Source organism: Peromyscus leucopus, chromosome 4 (genome assembly GCF_004664715.2).
Source record: "Peromyscus leucopus breed LL Stock chromosome 4, UCI_PerLeu_2.1, whole genome shotgun sequence".
In the NCBI taxonomy this organism is placed as follows: Eukaryota; Metazoa; Chordata; class Mammalia; order Rodentia; family Cricetidae; genus Peromyscus; species Peromyscus leucopus.
The window spans coordinates 53,114,465-53,133,166 of record NC_051066.1 but is presented as its reverse complement, the minus strand read 5'-3'; the positions used below and the strand labels follow the sequence as shown (position 1 = coordinate 53,133,166).

The following is an 18,702-nucleotide window of genomic DNA, read 5'->3' as shown; positions in this document are numbered from 1 at the left end:
TTATGAAAGAGAAAATGGCTGTAGACAACGTAAGAAAGCCACATAACTTCACTGTCCATCAGTAGGGACCCCAGGTGATGTGTAGTCTGAATGGGTATGCTTTTGAAAACACAAAGGCATTGATAATTATGCTAGAAAAACAGACAAGCCATGGTAAATGGTTCTGGTTATCTGAGATGGTCAGTGTTTTCACCACCAGAATCAACCACATAGCTCCTGGAATTGTTAAAGCTAGAACAAAACAAGGCAAACAAAACCCAGACAGTATTGAGTGGTGACTGTGTAAAGCAGCTGAACGTTCACACACTCACTCGTTAGTTGGTTTAAAAAAAAAAAAAAAACAACCCACTTTGGGAGGCCTTTTGGATGTATCTACTGATTTTGACATGCCTGTAATCCAGCGATTTTATTATAGTTACGGACACAATGAATTCATTCACGTGTGTGACACATGTACAAGAATATTCCTAGGTAAATTTCTTGTGATTAAGCTGGTAAGAGCCGGGCGGTGGTGGCGCACGCCTTTAATCCCAGCACTCGGGAGGCAGAGGCAGGCGGATCTCTGTGAGTTCGAGGCCAGCCTGGGCTACCAAGTGAGTTCCAGGAAAGGCGCAAAGCTACACAGAGAAACCCTGTCTCGAAAAACCAAAAAAAAAAAAAAAGAAAAAAAAAAAAAGAAGGCTAAGGGGAGAAGACCATGAGTTCAAGGCTAGGCTGGAAGCAGTGTCAGATCCTGTCTCAAAAAAATGTTAGAGTACAGTATGCAGAAATGACTTTTCAACAGGTGGTTGATATTCAATGACAATTAACTTCTTTTTTCCATCCTAGGCCGACCAGATATCTGGCTTTCATATAAGATCTGTTCTCTGTGTCCCTATTTGGAACAGCAACCACCAAATAATTGGTAAGATATCACCCACACGGTTCTAACTTCTTTGTGAAACAATAGACACTGTTCTTTAACACAGAAAACAGGTCCATATCTTTTTATGTGTTCCCCACTGTGTGTGTGTGTTGCCTTTGACCTCTGGCTAGCCTGGAGCTCATAACAATCCTCCTTCCTCTGCCTCCTCAGAACTTACCAAGCTGTGTCTCCATGCTTTTCCACAATTCCATAAGCATAGATTACTAACGAGTGGGCATCAGTTAGAACAGGAACCAATATGTATTAAGCTCAAAGCACTAGTCAATTCTGAGGTTGGGAGGGGTCTTAGAAGCCTGCCAATTGAGCTTTGTTATTTTAAATTGCAGACATTGAAGAATAGAGATGGAAGTAGGGAGAGACAGAGGGGGCGGGGAGAGAGACTGAAACAGTCACAAAGACACAGATAGTAAAGGGATCAAGATTAAACTCGAGGAGTCCTAACTTTCCCATGATGTCTATGTCCATGCCTGAGCTTTCACACATAGTGTGGGTGAAAAGGTGCTGGACACATCTGGACATGTATCATTGCTGGCATGTCTCTGAATAGACAGTTTCCCCACAAAAAGGAAACTGTAGGCAAAGGTGGCTTCCAACGTTTTTCTCCCTACATGCCATTTCCTTTTTCCTCAAAAAACAGTCGGAGCTTGGCATAGTGGCACATACGTGAAATCCAACACTTTAGGGATAGAGGCAGGAAGAATTCAAGGTCATCCTCAGCTACCCAGTGAGTTCAAGGCCATCCTGGGACTATCGGAGACCCTGCCTCAAAAAACCAAAACCCAAACCAACAAAACTAAACAACTCAGTCAGGAAAATAGCAGAGTCGATGCAGAAGCCCAGGCGAAGAAAGAGTTCATGGTTAAGCTTATGCAATCATAAAGGAGAAAGGCTTACTTAAAACTATGAAAACACAATGAAATGTGACTTTCTTTTCTCCTAAGAGACATAAGGTGATGGATATATTTGGTGCATAATATATAATCTTGCTTCTCTCTACTACACCCTAAGATTACTGGCTAAGCTCAAAGCTATTACTACGTAGCCAATGACTTAGCGCCCTGTGAGTGTCATCAAGTACTGATTTTTTAAATTATTTAATTTATTTATTTATTTATTTATTTATTTATTTATTTATTTAGAGACAGAGCCTTATGTGTCCCTGACTAGGACAAAATCTATATGTAGCTAAGAATGACCTGTAACTTTTGGTTCTAGGCTTTGCATTGTGAGTGCTGAAATTACAGGTGTGCATCACCACACCCAATGTCTGTGGCACTTCTTGCTCACTAGGCAAACACTGGACAACTGAGTTACCCCTGCAGTCCACATCCTACATTCCTAAAGGATTTCCTCCCATTGGACTGCTTAACTTGCACAAATGCATGTTAGTATGTTAGTATGTTATTAAGCATAAAGATTATTCTAGGCTCTTAGAATCTGAGCCTGACTACAAAGGAGAATTAACTTATATCACATATAAAGTTTTAAATATATCTATATTTAAAAGAGAAAAAAATGTCCTTAGGAAACAATTGTATATTGATTGAATGCAACCTCACGTACAGTCCTACATTTCAATCCTAATGATAAACATCTGCTATTACTTCAAAGTTCAGGCTGTGGTTTTCCTGATATATGATAAAAACTTTTCATTTAGTTATATGTTATGGAGAATTCGGTGAGTTAGCTCACCAGTGGGAAATTAGACACTTTTAAAAATACAGGCTTACTTTAGAATCATAGCTATTATTTTCTTTTTTGATTTTTCAAGACAGGGTTTCTCTGTGTGATAACCTTGGTCTTCCTGGAACTCTCTTTGTAGGCCGGGCTGTCCTCAGACTCACAAAGATCCGCCTGCCTCTGCCTCCTGAGTGCTGGGATTAAAGGTGTGAGCCCCACCACCCGGTGAATTATAGCTATTTTTATTTGCTTATTTCTACTAAGTGGGGATACAGGCTAGTGGCTTTCAGGATTGAGTTGTTCAGTTGGACAGTTGTATTTTGGAAGTCAAATATCAACACATCTGGTGTAATGCTGGGAATGTATTTGAAAAGAGAAAGCCCCCATAAACTGAGTCCATTAGAGGTGTGTGAGCCATTGATAGCAGGTAACAGAACTAATTTTGCTTTGATCTATATGTGTCCCATAATATGATGTTGTATGTCTTGAGTGTGCATAATGAAAATTTAAAACTTATTTCACATCTTTATAATCTTCTGAGATGATTTGCATTTTAATTCTGTTTATATAGATGAGGAATTTCATCACTAAAACAGTTCATGTGCTCATGGTCACACAGCTGACATTGGGAACTAAAATTTGAACTAAGGTGATCTAAATCCAGAGCCTATGTTCTTAATCACTATGCTACACTGCCCCTCCCAAACACCAACATGTGTATGTGTGTGTGGGGGGGTGTAGAATTATGTATTATATAGACAGAAAAATAGATTCAGTGATAGATGTAAAACTGTGTGCATATATTCGAATACACTTGCCAACTCTATCACACCTCCAGGGTGTAGGCGTTGAAAATGAGTGTGTGAAGCTATTCACAGAATTAGCTACAGCATACTCTGTCACAGTGACGTGACCACTGTCCCCACCTTCCCTCACCAGGGGTCGCACAAGTGCTGAACAGACTGGACGGGAAACCTTTCGATGACGCAGACCAGCGGCTTTTTGAGGTGAGCAATCAACTTGTAAGCCAAGAGCCAGAAGTGAGTTGCCAACAGTTTTCTTGCCCACATTTGTTAGGACAAACATTAATCATTTTAATATAGTTAAATGGCAATGGCATGCCAGAAAAGAGGAAGATTTGAAGACTATATAAATGCACAGGCAAGATTCGATTGTGTTTTCACTCATCGAATTTATCTGTAGCCTTTGATCCTTCTATCTTAGTCCTATGGCAGAACTGAATTACCTCCATTTCTGTCTGATATTACCATCCTTGTCTTGTTTGAACATGTGCAGTCATGAGATCCCTAGCCAGCCCTGCCAGGTATATGTCCCCCGTGTCCCTTTAGTTCACAAGGCTCTGTTCCCTTGTGTCTCCAGCAGAAGAGGTTAGCTTTGATGTGCTTTCTCATGGTCTGTACCAGAATCTACCCACCAAAAAAGTATATCGTTATTCTTTATAATCGCATCTTTTTTTCAGTAACTGTTTCCAAGTAAGTCTCGTTGTCCTTAGCTCTTACCTCATGGCTTCTCTTCCTTAGTTTCTTGGCCAAAACATTTTATAGCCTTGCTATTGAAAGGGGTTGCTTCTGGTTAAATCAAATAGAATAATTAAAATCAGTCTACTGCCCAAATAAATTAAGACCACATTTAAACACATTGTATGCTTTCAAATGTGTGAAGTTATTTCTTCACAGTATCATTAAAGTAATGATTTTTTCCTCATGTGCAATGTGAGCTGTAAAGTTCTTACATGACAATAGTAATTAAGAATTTTAATGCACTTTTCCCTGAGGCCCACCTCTGAGCACAATAAAATTATATTTTCCGAACTGTCTCTGGTGACCTCCTGCTTTCATATTAGATTTTGGCTGTGAGTTATTCCGGTTTCTAATTAACAGACTTTCTGTGTCCTAGGCTTTTGTCATCTTCTGTGGCCTTGGTATCAACAACACAATTATGTACGATCAAGTAAAGAAGTCCTGGGCCAAGCAGTCTGTGGCTCTTGATGTAAGTACAGTATTATGTCAGCGAGCTCTGCTAAGAGGCCTTGAGTTTATGAAGTGAAAATTTCTCCTATTCATGGGTCTTAATCTTTAACTCTTAAAGACTCTCCTCACTGGGTCTTAATTCTTTTATGGTCTTGGATTCAATTGGGTACCAAGTGGAGACCCTCTCTTGGAAACTACACAGTGCAGCCTGTAGTATCAGGGAGTTTTTTGATTCCTAGGAGCCTATACATACACATCCTACCATTAGATATAGACTTTTATACTTGATTTATTAGAGAAATGTAAGTCAAAATAATTTGTCACTGTTATAATCCCAGCACTTTGGAGGCAGAGGCAAGAGGATGAGTTGGAGGGCAGCCTGGGCTACATAGCCAGACCCTGTCTCCAACGAACAAGCAAAATCAATTGTTGGAACTTAAAATAGATTATGAACTTGAATATATGTGTCTGTGTATGTGCATGTGAGTGTGTGTGTGTATGTGTGTTTCTGCCAATAAACAACCTTTCTTATCACACAAGGGAAATCTGACACTGAAGACATGTAACCCAGGTCTGCTCCTTCCATACATTCATGTATAACGCACACTTCCTAATAAGAAATGCATTCTGATCCTTGCATGTCTACCCAGACCCATGAAGTTCTAGAGAACAATTCTCCTCTCCTGTGAATCCTGGAGGCTTATTTTGACACAAGACCTATTTTTTCCCAGCATCTTCTCTATAGATGGTACCAAAGATTTTGTTTTTATCTAAGAAAAACTTAGGAAATAGGGGAGATAGAATATCAGTGCCAAAATATCAGTGATATAACAGAACGATAGAATTAATGTTCACTCTTCAAAATGTTCTCGATACCAAGCTAGGAGCTGAGAGAAAGAAAAAAAACAGAGGACATTTGTGGTGCTTGCATACTTAAAAGATACAAAATTATTGCTATCTAATTGGTCTGCATTTCCTCTTCCCATTTAGAACATGAATTCTGGAATCACAGAGTTTCATGATTGATTTTTAGTGCCTGGCAGGATCCTTAGCACAAAGGAAAGATTTGGGGAAATAGTTCTTAGGTGAAGGGATGGGGAGGGGAAGATGGTGGACAGAAAACGATGAGGTTAGGTGTTTGGGATAGTTCTCCTGAGAAAGAATTCCTTTGTTCCTATGAAACATGTTGATAGTAAGAGGAAAGACAGTACCTTTAACCAATAGGTGAACTGAACACGTATAACCAATGTGTAGGAATCAGTACTAAACTAGACATGGTGGCCCACGTCTTTAATCCCAGCCAGTACTCAGGAGGCAGGGGCAGGAGGATTTCTGTGAAACTGAGGCCAGTCTGATCTATGTGGTGAATTCCAAGCCATTCAAGGATACATGGTGAGATTATGTTCCGGAAAGGAAGGAAGGAAGGAAGGATGGAAGGAAGGAAGGAAGGAAGGAAGGAAGGAAGGAAGGAAGGAAGGAAGGAAGGAAGGAAGGAAGGAAGGAAGGAAGGACTACTAGTGAGCTAAGGAGATGGTTTCAGTGGATAATGCACTAACCATGTAAGCGTGAGGACCAGAGTGTGGAGCCCAGACCCCACAGCTGGGTGGGTTGGCAGTTGCCCATATTCTACCTCTCAAGAAGCATAGATGGGGTCTCCCTTGGGCAACACTGCTGACTAGCCCAGTTGGAACTGGTGAGCACTGGATTCAGTAGCATTGGACCTCCATGTGCATACCAGTATACACACACACACACACACACACACACACACACACACACAACATGCATGCACAGCACACACACTAACACACAAAATCACTGCTAGAGCAGGAAGGTCTGTGTGCCAACTGTTTTCCTGTTGTGACTCAGGTGTGAGAATTAAGTGAGATAATACCTGTGGAGGTTTTAATGAGCCGTCAGTAAGGTCGCACAACAGTAATCACCGTGCTCGTACATGCATTGCTGTTTAGTCCTGAGACACAGTTGGGAGAAGGAACGTAGAGCATGGATATGAAACAGCACACGCTGAGGGTGCTTCCTTAACTCTCTTCAAACTCGGTCTGCAGTCACCACACCCATTGTTTTTCACTGTTTGCCGCCATCTAAAAACAAACAAGCCAGCCCAGCAAAGAACATTCCATATGTCTAGTCCCAACCAGACCTCCTCATGCTGTGGCGTCATCAACGCAGAGAAAAAACATCCATGCACCCCTGCGTTCTCACTCTGCACCTCCTCACGCATCTTCATCCCGTTAAGTGACTAGAATGACTGGGTGGCAGCGTGAAGGGCCAGTTGTCCCCAGATGAGAGAGTCTCATAGCCATAACCCCCCTCTGGCTTCCAGGCTAGTCCCTAGCTACAATCTCCGAATGTGAAGGCTTATTTGTGTTCCTAGCAAACATGCTGGTGCTCCTCAGTTACCTTCTGTCCTTACACACAAATTATGACTACCAACTACCAACATTTCTGGCTCACCTTAACTCTCTTCAAACTCGGTCTGCAGTCACCACACCCATTGTTTTTCACCGTTGGCCGCCATCTAAAAACAAACAAGCCAGCCCAGCAAAGAACATTCCATATGTCTAGTCCCAACCAGACCTCCTCATGCTGCGGCGTCATCAACGCAGAGAAAAAACACCATATGAATTATACAAATTCATATATATGTGTGTGTTTATATATTTAAATATATATATACACGTATACGTGTGTATATATATATATATTTTTTTTTTTCCATTTTTCAAGACAGGGTTTCTCTGTGTAGCTTTGCGCCTTTCCTGAATCTTGCTCTGTAGATCAGGCTGGCCTTGAACTCACAGAGATCTGCCTGCCTCTGTCTCCGAGTGCTGGGATTAAAGGCGTGCGCCACCAACACCCGGCAAATATATTTCTTTATATATTATTTTGCTCCACTAATCTGGAAGAAAATCCTCCAGACTTCATTGCTTTAAGGATACTTTGATGTCTGTACTAGTATCTCCTGCAGAAGGAGGCTGTGGCCTCAGCCACGCCGAAAGCAGGATAGGTGGAGACAGCCATGTTTGCACATGTCTGGTTCTAATTTGGATTGAGTCCTGACTCCATAGCTGTTGACCTCAGACATTCCATATAAGTTCTTCGTTAATTCATATGGCGAATGAGCATGAGAAAGTATCTTAACAGTTAAGTAAAATTACATACGGACAGTGTAATTGCATGTAATTGGTCCTCTCTATCCATTGGCTCTGCATCTGTGGATTCACCCATGAGTGAGAAAGATCTTAAAAAATTATAACTGCGGTAAACACATACAAACTTCTCCCCCTTGCCATTCTGTCCTCAATAACATAGAACCGCAACGGTCTACTAGCTTTTACATTGTGCCACTTAGGGTAACAATGTGGAGATGACTCACCTGTGTGAGGGCACATAGCTTATACACAAGTTCTGGGCCATTATAGAGAAGGTACTAGAGGATCTGGTCTGAGGGAGGGGGCTGTGGAAGGGAGCTGGCCTTGACAGAAGTTAGCTGTTTGTACTGACCAGTGCATTACTGTCTTCAATCTCCGTTGAATTCTGTCTGCTCACCCTCAGACTATTGTAAGGCTGTGCTGGCTGCGGGCCATAACTCCTTGCCTGTTTGATCAGGCAGATCACTTCCTGCTTCAAGTTTGAGTTCTAAATAGATTGGCCTTTCCTTCATTCTTTGACTCAGGCTCTGAAAGTTCCCTTACTGCGCACCTGGTACCATGGCGGTGCATCCTAGCACCACCAGGGGGCAGCTGTCCCAGGGCACTTCCGCTTCATCTAGGCATGCCCAGTGACTGCCACTGTGTCACCATGCAGAAAGGTATGACCTGGAAACGACAACCTCATATCCAAGGGCGAAACAACCAGAGAAAGACTTGGCATAGAAGGGAGTCTCTTCCCATTGCCACATGCTGGTAACTTCAGCTCATTTTAGTCACAGTCCACCAAACGTGAAAGATAGAATGTAAATACATAATATCTCCTGCTTTTCTGGCCTTTAAAAATAGAGTGACGAATATAGTACCTAGATTTTGTTTAACAATTGAATTATCAATCCAATTATTTCAGTGACTGCGTTTCTGAATTTCTCATAATTTAGTTACAAAATTCTATTGTTAAAAATCCTTTTACCTAAACATGTAATATTAATGCTGCACAGCTCTCAGATGCTCTTAAAGCAGAAATGATGGAACAAAAAAAGAAATTTACAGTCATTTTAACAAATTGAATTTTATGATCTTGATTTCCACTCTGTGCAAGCAGCCGAAAGTTTCTTTAGGCTGCTATTTTCCCAGAGTGGGGTCCTGAGAACAAAGAGGAGACTTTACCTAAAGGTTAGGATGCAGAGAAAGTACAATAGGAACGTAGACGCGGGATATCAAGTCCTCATTTGGAACATCAAGAATTGTTCTTTGGGGTGTCCTTCATGGTTATTGCAAATGAAGCCTTACCTAATGCTGATGAGAATATTTCCAGGAAGTATAGTCTGGGTGTTAAGGGATGCCTCCTACAGTTTTATGATCAGAGCAAGGAGAGGGATGAGGGGTCAGAGTGAGAACAAGGCGCATGCAATCAGGCGCCAGGCGCCTTTTATTTTCCCTCCCCAAAGCCTCTCCCATCCATTTCCTCTTTTCCAATTTTCACAGCAACCCTCCTACTTAAGGGCCTCATTACCCCTTGGCTGGGCAATTGCCAGCCCCTTCTACTGGTTCCTCCTAAAACATAGTTTAGATTGCATCCCTCGCCCACTCACAGACCTTAGATTACTCCCCTATTACCTATCAAAATACAATGTCCTGGCCTCTGGGGCCCTTGGAAATCTCACACCAAACTGCTCTCCTACCCTCGGCTCCCATCTCTCCTCTCAGAGAATTTCATGCTACTTACACACTCAAATACTTCATAGTCTACAAATCAGCCACCTGCTTGTCTGCTATCTGATCCTTAATGTCCCCCTCCACTTTCATTATTCTCTGTTCCAATTATGCCTCCTCACTCAGAACTATCCGTTATTTAGAGCTTGATTTAAATGTACTTTTGTCCAGTATTACGTATGTAAATGTTCTTTTGTTCAGTATGATGCCTGTGTATTTTCCCCTATCTGAACATGTATACCCTGAAGTATATGATCATGCGTTATCCCCACACACACACACACACACACACACACACACACACAGAGCGTTTTCTATATAATTGGTACTCAGTAAAAACGTATTGAATAAGTGAATACATTTGTGCTGCCTTCAACTGTGGTCTTCCAGAACAAGGGTCCAAAAGGGGAAAACTCTGACTCTTTAACATTGATGACAATGTTAGGAAAGGGAGTCACTCTTAGTGGAAATCCTGGTGCCCACAGACCAGCAGAGCACCTCCTCTGTGTTCTCCACACCATGAGCAGAGTTGGCTTTGTGGGGAAGGATGTGGGGACCGGTCATGAAGATCTCTTTCCAGACATTGTGTCCCATGGGATTCCTCCTCCCATAAGTGAAGGAGCCAACCCAGCTTCCTGAAGCTAGGGGGAAGAGATGATTCTCCAGGGAGGAATCTCCTAAACTCCGAGGAAAATGTCCTTGGTTGGGTGATTGAAAAAGCTAGGGTGTGATCGGGCACGCTTTCTTCTTTCTCTCACACTTCCCCTTTCTACTGAGCCAGTCTCCACCACCCCCGACAAAGCTCTCAGATGTCACATCTGTATTGGGTATCTGTAAGTTGCCCTCTTCCCTGCAGTTAGAAGCCTGTGGTCAAGAGAGTTCACAGCGAGCTTCTTCACTTTTATTTTCTTCCTTCCTCCCCCCCACAGGTCCAGGGCCAGGGAGAAATAGGGCAGAAATGCAGAGCCTTTGTGACAGCCTCGTCCTCACCTGGCTAGCGGCCCTCTGAGCCAAACACCCGTGTTCTCTCTTCATTGTGAGTTGTTTGCACCAACTCTCAAGGCAGCCCCATGGCCAGTACCCTCCTGCTGATGGTTCCTGTCATTGTAGGTTTGCCCCTCGTGACAGGGCCTGATCTCAAGGGACCCATCCTTCCCTCTCCGAGGCTCAGCTCATTCCTCTAAGAGGGTGTCTGGACCATGGTCATTTTTCATTCCTTTATAATTGTGGCAAGAACAAGTGCAACCTGGAATGTATTGTTCTAGCCATTTGTAAGTGTGCCGTTCAATGGCACACAGAGTGCTTCACGTTGTTGTCCAGGCCTCACCACCATCTGTCTCCCAATCCGAGACTACACCCACCGCACACTAACCCAGTTCCCGGTAGCCCATGGCAGCCACCATTTCCCTCTGCCCGTGACTCTGACCATGCTAGGACGCTCATGCCCATGGTGTCACACGTGTCCCCTTTTGACTAACTTCACTTAATTCGTGACGGATGCTACTCTAGCAGCTGAGGATTCAGCAGTGGAAAGACAAATATTATTTGTTATACGATAGTAGAAGACAAGAGTAGGTAAACAAAATACCAAGAAAAACTCATGATAACGTGCCATACAGGAAACAGCAGGGTGTTTAAGAGAGAGCAGAAAAGGGAGGTCTATCCTGGTACATTCTGAAGAGGACTGTGTTAGCTTCCGCTGTTGTGACAAAATGCCCAAGGAAAACAGTCTAATGGAGAAAAGGTTTGCTGCAGCAGCTCACAATTGGAGACATTCCTCTGGAGAGTCTCTTGGCTCTGTCACCGTACCCCTGGGGCAAGGCAGACTATTGCCGTGAAGGGCCCGTGGTACAGCAAAGCGGCGCTCCTCATGTGAATCCAGGAGCCAAGAAAAAAAGGAAGGAATGGAGTCCCAATGTCCCCTTCAAGAGCATGTCCCCATGACCTACTTCTCCAAATAGATTCCTCTCTCCTAAACCTTCCCCCACCTCCCAATACTGTCACCACTGGAGTGTTTGACCCATAAGCCTTTGGGGGACGGTCCAGCTCCAGACTGTTGCCAGGCTTCCTTGACATGGCCATGGCTTGGCCTCGTTGTCTCTTCTTTTGCTCCTTTTTGTGGGTTCCATCCAAACCCGTTTGTGTGGTCTTTGCTCCCCTTGGGTGTGGCTTTTTCCTCTGGCATCTTACGAAGACTAAGTGTCTTGGTCAGGGTTTCTATTGCTGCAACAAAACACCATGTCCAAAAAGCAAGTCAGGGAGGAAAGGGTTTCTTCGACTTACACTTCCACAGCCCTGTTCATCCCCGGAGGAAGTCCGGACAGGAACTCAAACAGGGCAGGACCCTGGAGGCAGGAGCTGATGCAGAGACCACGGAGGGGTGCTGCTTACTGGCTTGCTTTCCCTAGCTGGCTCAGTCTGCTTTCATACAGACACCAGGACCAGTAGCCCAGAACTGGAACCACCCACAATGGGCTGTGCCCCGCCCCCATCAGTCACTAATTAAGAAAATGCCTTATAGCCAGATCTGATGGAGGCATTTTCTCAATTAAGGTTCTCTCCTTTCAGATAATTCTAAGCTTATGTGTCAAGTAGACATAAGACCAACCAGAACATTAAGCATGAGATTTGGGGAGTGGGGGGTGGGTTATGCCTGAAGTAACGAGGATTAGGGTATGGTCTCATAGGTTCTCAAAACACAAGTCTTTTGTAGGTCCTGGGGCCTCTGCTAGTCCACTGGTGACCTCTGGCTTCCCCTTGGTCATATACATAAAAAAGGAGAGCAAGTTAGCATGCTCAGTTCCCAAGCACCTAGCAAGGAGGGCAGATCCAGTGTGATCCTACCGCACTGGAATGGTATTCTTCCCTCAGCCAGGCCCCACTAAATTCTAGATCACTTATACATACCAGTCTATGCGGCTGGTTTGCCATGGCTCCCCTGGTGCTTGCCCAGGACGTAGCCCACAGGCAGCATGCTGGAAGTATTTGCTGAATGAACCAAGCACAAGAAAGTACAGGCAGCGGCGGCGATAGTTGGTGGTAGCGTTCGCCTTTAATCCCAGCACTCTGGAGGCAGAGGCTGGTGGATCTCTGAGGCCAGCTTGGTCTACAAAGCAAATTCCAGGACAGCCAGGGCATTTACACAGAGAAACCCTGTCTCAAAAAACAAAACCAAAACAACAGCAACCAAAAAGAAAGTACAGGCCAAGATTACAATCATAAAGTACAGCAAGAATCTCCATCCAGCACACACACTATGGGCAGTGCTCATGGGCACTGACTGATGTAACCGTTACTCACAACATCTCCTGTCCCTACCCTCCCTCATTCGGGACTTTACTTTCAGTAATTCCCCCAAGATGGAAGTGAACTCCTCAGCAGGCAGGGGGTGGGGAAAGGATTATTTTTCTGATTAGCGTCGCTGCCAGGACTCTGGAGAGCGCTCTGACAACAGAGAAGGAACAGCGCCCTCGTGGGGCTGCTTGAAGAACAGCTCTTTCCTGTCTTGACTGCAAAGCCAGGAGTCATTTTCCCCAATACCAGTGCATCTTTCTAATCATTGGCAAAAACTCAGATTCTAGACTCAATTTTAGAAAGGGCGTCTATGTTTTCATTTAGGTGTTGTGGAAGCTAGGAGACGTATGTCAACATCCAGCCAGATATTTTTTTTTAAGTAAACTTCATTTTTAGAACATTTTTTCACTTTTCATTGTATTTTGTTCTGTTTTGAAATGAGCCGAATTTTGTACTTATTCGTTTCTTGCATTGGAAGTGCTCTTCGATGACATCGTTGGCCTGAGATTCTCTGCCACAGTCCTTAACCACTCCACAACGACAACCAACCACTTTCCGTGGCCTTCCCCTCTCGGTCAGGTTTACAGAGGTCTACCCATTCCCCTGGTTTCTTGTCATCAACCTTAATCATGTTGATTTGGTGCTCAGCACGAAGTGCCTCCACCAACTTGCCATACATAGGCTCATCACAGCTGGATGCGAGCACACGGAGACAGGACGTGGTGCTTGTCTAAGGCTCTGGCAGCTTCCTGGATGCCACGTGCCGGGGCATCGTGGATGAGGGCGGTCTTCAGCACCTCCTGTAGACCAGTATTGACGTCCATTACACCCCCAGCAGCAATGCCCTCCTCAGCCATGCTGGTGGATTAGATGAGACCGATCGATCATGCACGCACTTCCTTAGGTTTTATTTTAAAGATTGATTTTTAATTATGTGTCCATGTGATGTGCACATGAATACGGGTGACCTTGGAGGCAAAAAAAAAAAAAATGATGTTGGATGGTTGGATGCCCTGGAGCTGGAGTTACAGCTGTTTGTAAGCCACCTAGTGTGGGTGCTAGAAACCAAATTTGGGTCCTCTGGAAGAACAGTCAGTGCTCTTAGCGGAAGCCATCTCTCCAGGTCCCTCCACTTTAAAAAGGTAATTTGTTTTTATTAGTTGTTTGAGGATGGCATGCATATCTGCGATGGGTAGAACAGTTTCACATTTATAGAAAACGTCGAGAGATAATGCAGAGTCCCTGTTTGCCCTGCCCCGGTTCCCCTATGTTTAACATCTTACATTAGCACAAGTGTGTTTGCTGTAATTGGGAACTAGCATTGCTATGCTACTGTTTGCTAGAGCCCTGCTTTATTAGCCTTTTCTTACTCTTTACCAAAACTTTTTCCTGCTCAGGGTCCCATCCAAGATTCCCTGTTGCCTCTAGACATCATGTCTCCCTAGGCTTCTCTTGGCTGTCAGAATTTCATGGGGAGGAGGGGAGTTAGTAATTTTTTTATTTATTTTCTGAGAACTTCACACGTGAGCACTGTATCCACATCACTCTTGCCTCTCTCTCCCTCTTCCCTTTAAACTCCTCTCTTGCCCCCCAATTTATGATCACTTCTCTGTCACACACACACACACACACACACACACACACACACACACACACACACTCACGTCCACTATATAACTGAGTCCATTCAGCTTTGTTCGTACGTACATGTGGCCGTGTTTAGGAGTACTATTTTAGGCAGTTTGTACAATGTCTCTCCTGGGATTCGCTGCTGTTTTCTCAGGTTAGTCAGTGATTCTGGATGCCGGTGAGGAAGGTCACAGATGACGTAGGCTGTTCTCATCACCCCAGGTCAAGGAAGCTGCACCATCAGGATGACTTACCAGTATTTTCGACCTTGATGCCTGGCTGGGGTGGAGTATGTAAGGTTTCCCCACCATCAGGCTGCTCTCATTTCTCCTTTCTTTACTGTACTCTTTGGACAGAACTCTAAGCAAAGCTATCCCTAAGAGTGGTGTTATGTTCTATTTCCTTGACGGAAATTATCTATATGAATTACTTAGTAATGGTTCTGTGTGCTATCTTCCCAATTTTCTATAAATCTCTTCATCTGTTTGTAGCAGGAATTTTAGAGAGTCTTATTAATAAAATCAAACCTGGGGCCAGTTATTGGAGTGAAATGCTGGATGGTCAGAGAGACAGAACAAGCCACAGCTAACCTCACCTGGCCAACTTCTCAGCTGATCTTGTTTCCTCAGACTGGAAGCCTCTGTGTCCTCACATCCAAATGGCTCTCAGCTGAACTGTGCTGCTCAAAACCTAAAAGCTTAACCAGCCAAATGCTTCTAGTTTCTGGTCCTCGTGCCTTATATATCTTTCTGCTTTCTACCACCACTCCCTGGGATTAAAGGCTCGCTTTCTGGGATTAAAGATGTGTGTCACCATGCCTGGCCGTTTCCAATGTGGCCTTGAACTCACAGAGATCCAGAGGGATTTCTACCTCTGGAGTGCTAGGATTAAAGGTGTGAGTGCCACCATTTTCTAGCCTTTGTATCTAGTGGCTGTCTGTTCTCTGACCCCAGATAAGTTCATTAGGGTGCACAATATTTTGGGAAACACAATACCACCACATCTGTTTCTCTTGTTTATTTTATACTTTGGGTTATAATCCATTATTACTTTATTTATCAGATACTGTCTTTTATCAGAGCCTAGTAAAGTAATTTCTCAACAACAAAGGATTTATGGAGCCTGGAAGGTGGTCCAGTCACTAAAGCATTTACACAGAAGTGTGAGAACCTGAGTGTGATTTCTAGAAACCACGTGCAGAGCTGGGTTCAAGTGTGAGCTAGCAATCCCACTCTAGAACGGTGGGAACAGTGGGTCTTGGGACTCACTGTCCAGGCTAATTGGCAAGCCCCGGGTCAATGGGAGACCCTGTCTTAAAAATGTAAGGTAGAGAGTGTCTGAGGAATGACATCCAGGGTTGAACTCTGGCCTTCTCAGGCACTGCACACACATACACATGCACACATGTCCAGACATGTATACACACAGAGAGAGAGAATTTACGGATGTTGCAAATGGATGAGTGCTGCATTTCTAATAATCCTGTCATTATGTATCTCTCAAGCACTTTAATGGGATCCTTGAGATTTGCACGACATAATCATTAATGTCTTGGCCACTGTTCTATTGCTGTGAAGAGACCATGACCAAGGCAATTCTTATAAAAGAAAGCATTTAACTGGGAGCCTGCTTTCAGTTTCAGAAGCTTAGTTCATTATCATCATGGCAGGAAGCATGGCGGCAGGTATGGTAAGCATGGTGTTGGACAAGTAGTCGAGAACCACATCCTGATCTGCAGCAGAGAGGATGAGCCTGAGGTTAGCGTGGGCCGTTGAACCCTCAAAACTCACCCCTGGTGGCCCACTTCCTCCAACAAGGCCACACTTCTTAATCTCTCAAACAGCACCACGCCCTGGTGAGCAGGCACTCAAATGTACGAGCCTGTGGGGGCCGTTCTTATCCACCACAGTAACAAATCACCTACGGTGTGCTCAAAACTTAGCCTTACCAAAGCAAACTGGATACTTGTAAATGGCATGAGACACAGTATGGTGCTTCACATAATTTCAGTCTATGAGAGGACAGAAGCAAGGGAATGTGAGATTGCTGCTCTGTCTGACAAGTTTAGGACCGACATGGGTACTGCATATGGGAGAAGAAGCATCTAATTCAGAAGCATCTAATTCGGAAGCATCTAATTCAGAAGCATCTAATTCGGAAGCATCTAATTCGGAAGCATCTAATTCGGAAGCATCTAATTCGGAGAGCTGTATCATGACAGATTTTCAGAGAAGGGAACTTTCGAGTGACAGGCAGTGAGCTACACAGTTTTGAGAGACAATTCTCTGGAATGCCCCAGGGAGAAGGAGAGTTGCAGGTGAAGTTGGGGGAAGGACTGGTTTGGCAAGCTGCTCAGGGCAACCAGGCATCTTCTGCACACCAGGAGAGAGGCTGGCATGAGGCGCCAAAGGGTGGGTCACGAAAGATGGTTGTGCTACATGAAGGGACTTGAACTTGATTCTAAGAGCAGTCACAAATGATTGAGGAGTCCTACAGAAGGGCAATGTGGTTCTTTTGACATTTTAGAGGGATCGCTCTGCCATCTATAGAGAGATTAATGTTGGTGCTTTTTAAACATAACTGTGTTTCTAACAAAACGTCGACTGTGTTTTCGTTTTATTTCCTGCTGAACAGCATTTGGTGGTTCTCCAAAATCAAATCCATCTTTACAGGATTTGTCACCACTGCTGTGGTCTAACAAATGTGCTTCAGGACCGTGGACCGCGTCCCAAACACAGCAGATGTTTGGAGTAATGAGACACGGTTCCCATGGAAACCTTAGGAAGTAACTGTTACTTGGATACATGTGTTCCAGCGTGTTTGGAATTTTTCTCCTTGGTGGTTTATGTTTCCATGTCTTTGGTTTTGTGGTGTGATGTTTTGAATGCTTATAAAAGTGCTTCATTGATTGGATGTCTCTCTCTGTGCCCAGCACTGTGTGATATGATAAGCCTCAGAGAACCTTTACCAGAACAGCGTGGAGAAGAACCTAAGATTCCTACCTGACAAATGAGCAGACGGAGGTTTGGGAGGTCTAGAGACTTGCCGAGATGGGTTTTATAGATCCAGATTTGAACTCACATCTCTGTTTCAAGGGCCCCGTTGTCCAGCTGGGGTACAGTTGTTTGGGGACTGTCTTCTCAGTTGCAGGGCTGCCTTCACCCCTGGGACCATGACGGCTGTGATGAAAGTGGGATGAGAAGGATCTTTAAGGTCCTTCTTTACACAGGGGGGGTGCACTTCTAGGCAGGAAGACGATAAGGACACGTGACTACAGACACTGGGAAAGGCCCGTTGATTGAAGACCTTAAAGTGAAGGAAACCCCCATGGAAATGAATTCACTTGCTCTTCTTGAGCTGTCTTGAAAACTACCAGCTTATCGGCAAGGGACCATTTTGGCAAGCTGAAAATCATATCAGCTGACCATTTGGCAAGCTGAATGCTTTGGGGTTTACGGTGCAGAATCTGGGACGAAGCCAGGTTCCCCGTGATGTTCCAGCAACTCAACCCTAAAGGAAGTCCTGTCTAAATCTAATTCTTAAATGAGCTCAGTCAGCTTGGAAGTGAAAACAAGCTCCATAGCAGAACTGCCTTGCCTTGCCTTGCCTTGCCTTGCCTTGCAGACTTGCCTTGCCTTGCCTTGCCTTGCAGACTTGCCTTGCAGACTTGCCTTGCCTTGCCTTGCCTTGCCTTGCCTTGCCTTGCTTTTGCTTGCTTGCTTGCTTTTTGCTTGCCTTGCCTTGCCTTGCCTTGCCTTGCCTTGCCTTGCCCTGCCTTGCCTTGCCTTGCAGACTTGCCTTGCCTTGCAGACTTGCCCTGCCATCATTAGTTTGTGAAGCCTGAATTGGCTCATCCAGGTATGAAACTGGCATTGACTTAGGGGACCACGTGAAGAATCTTGGTAGTGTTTCGTACCAGGCAGAAAGGGCCTAGATTGGCACTTTGGCACTGCCCGCCCCCCTCCTTCTAACCCTTCACATCACACTAGGTAGCTCAGAAGTCTGCACTGTGTCGTTTGTACATTTCACACTGTGCATAGCCCTACCAACAGCCTCCACCTAGAGATGCATCCAGAGGAGGCCAGATCTAGGGAATAAACCCATCTAACCCTGTCAGTGATCTGGGGGAATCTGGGGTATCAGGGGGAATTTGAACTTAATCTATGTGAGTTTAGGAACTTGGAGCATAACTTGGATGACATGTGGCCAGAGATCCATGTTCCTAGAGTCTTACACAGCTCAGTGCACTGGTCAGCTAAGCATCACAAAGGCTCCGTGAGGCTACTGCCCTAAGTGT

The 18,702-nt window shown here is 44.4% G+C and overlaps 1 protein-coding gene and 1 pseudogene across 1 annotated transcript in view; one reads left to right on the top strand and one right to left on the bottom strand.

Moving 5' to 3' along the window:
• Pde11a (phosphodiesterase 11A) overlaps positions 1-18,702 on the top strand; it is a 348,364-nt gene that overhangs the window by 191,127 nt on the left and 138,535 nt on the right. Inside the window, exons 7-9 of the mRNA XM_028880604.2 lie at positions 829-904; positions 3,545-3,612; positions 4,523-4,615. Of these exons, the coding sequence (XP_028736437.1) occupies positions 829-904; positions 3,545-3,612; positions 4,523-4,615 (237 nt within the window). The remainder of the gene's footprint in view (positions 1-828; positions 905-3,544; positions 3,613-4,522; positions 4,616-18,702) is intronic.
• Positions 13,045-13,666, bottom strand: LOC114700800 (annotated as a pseudogene).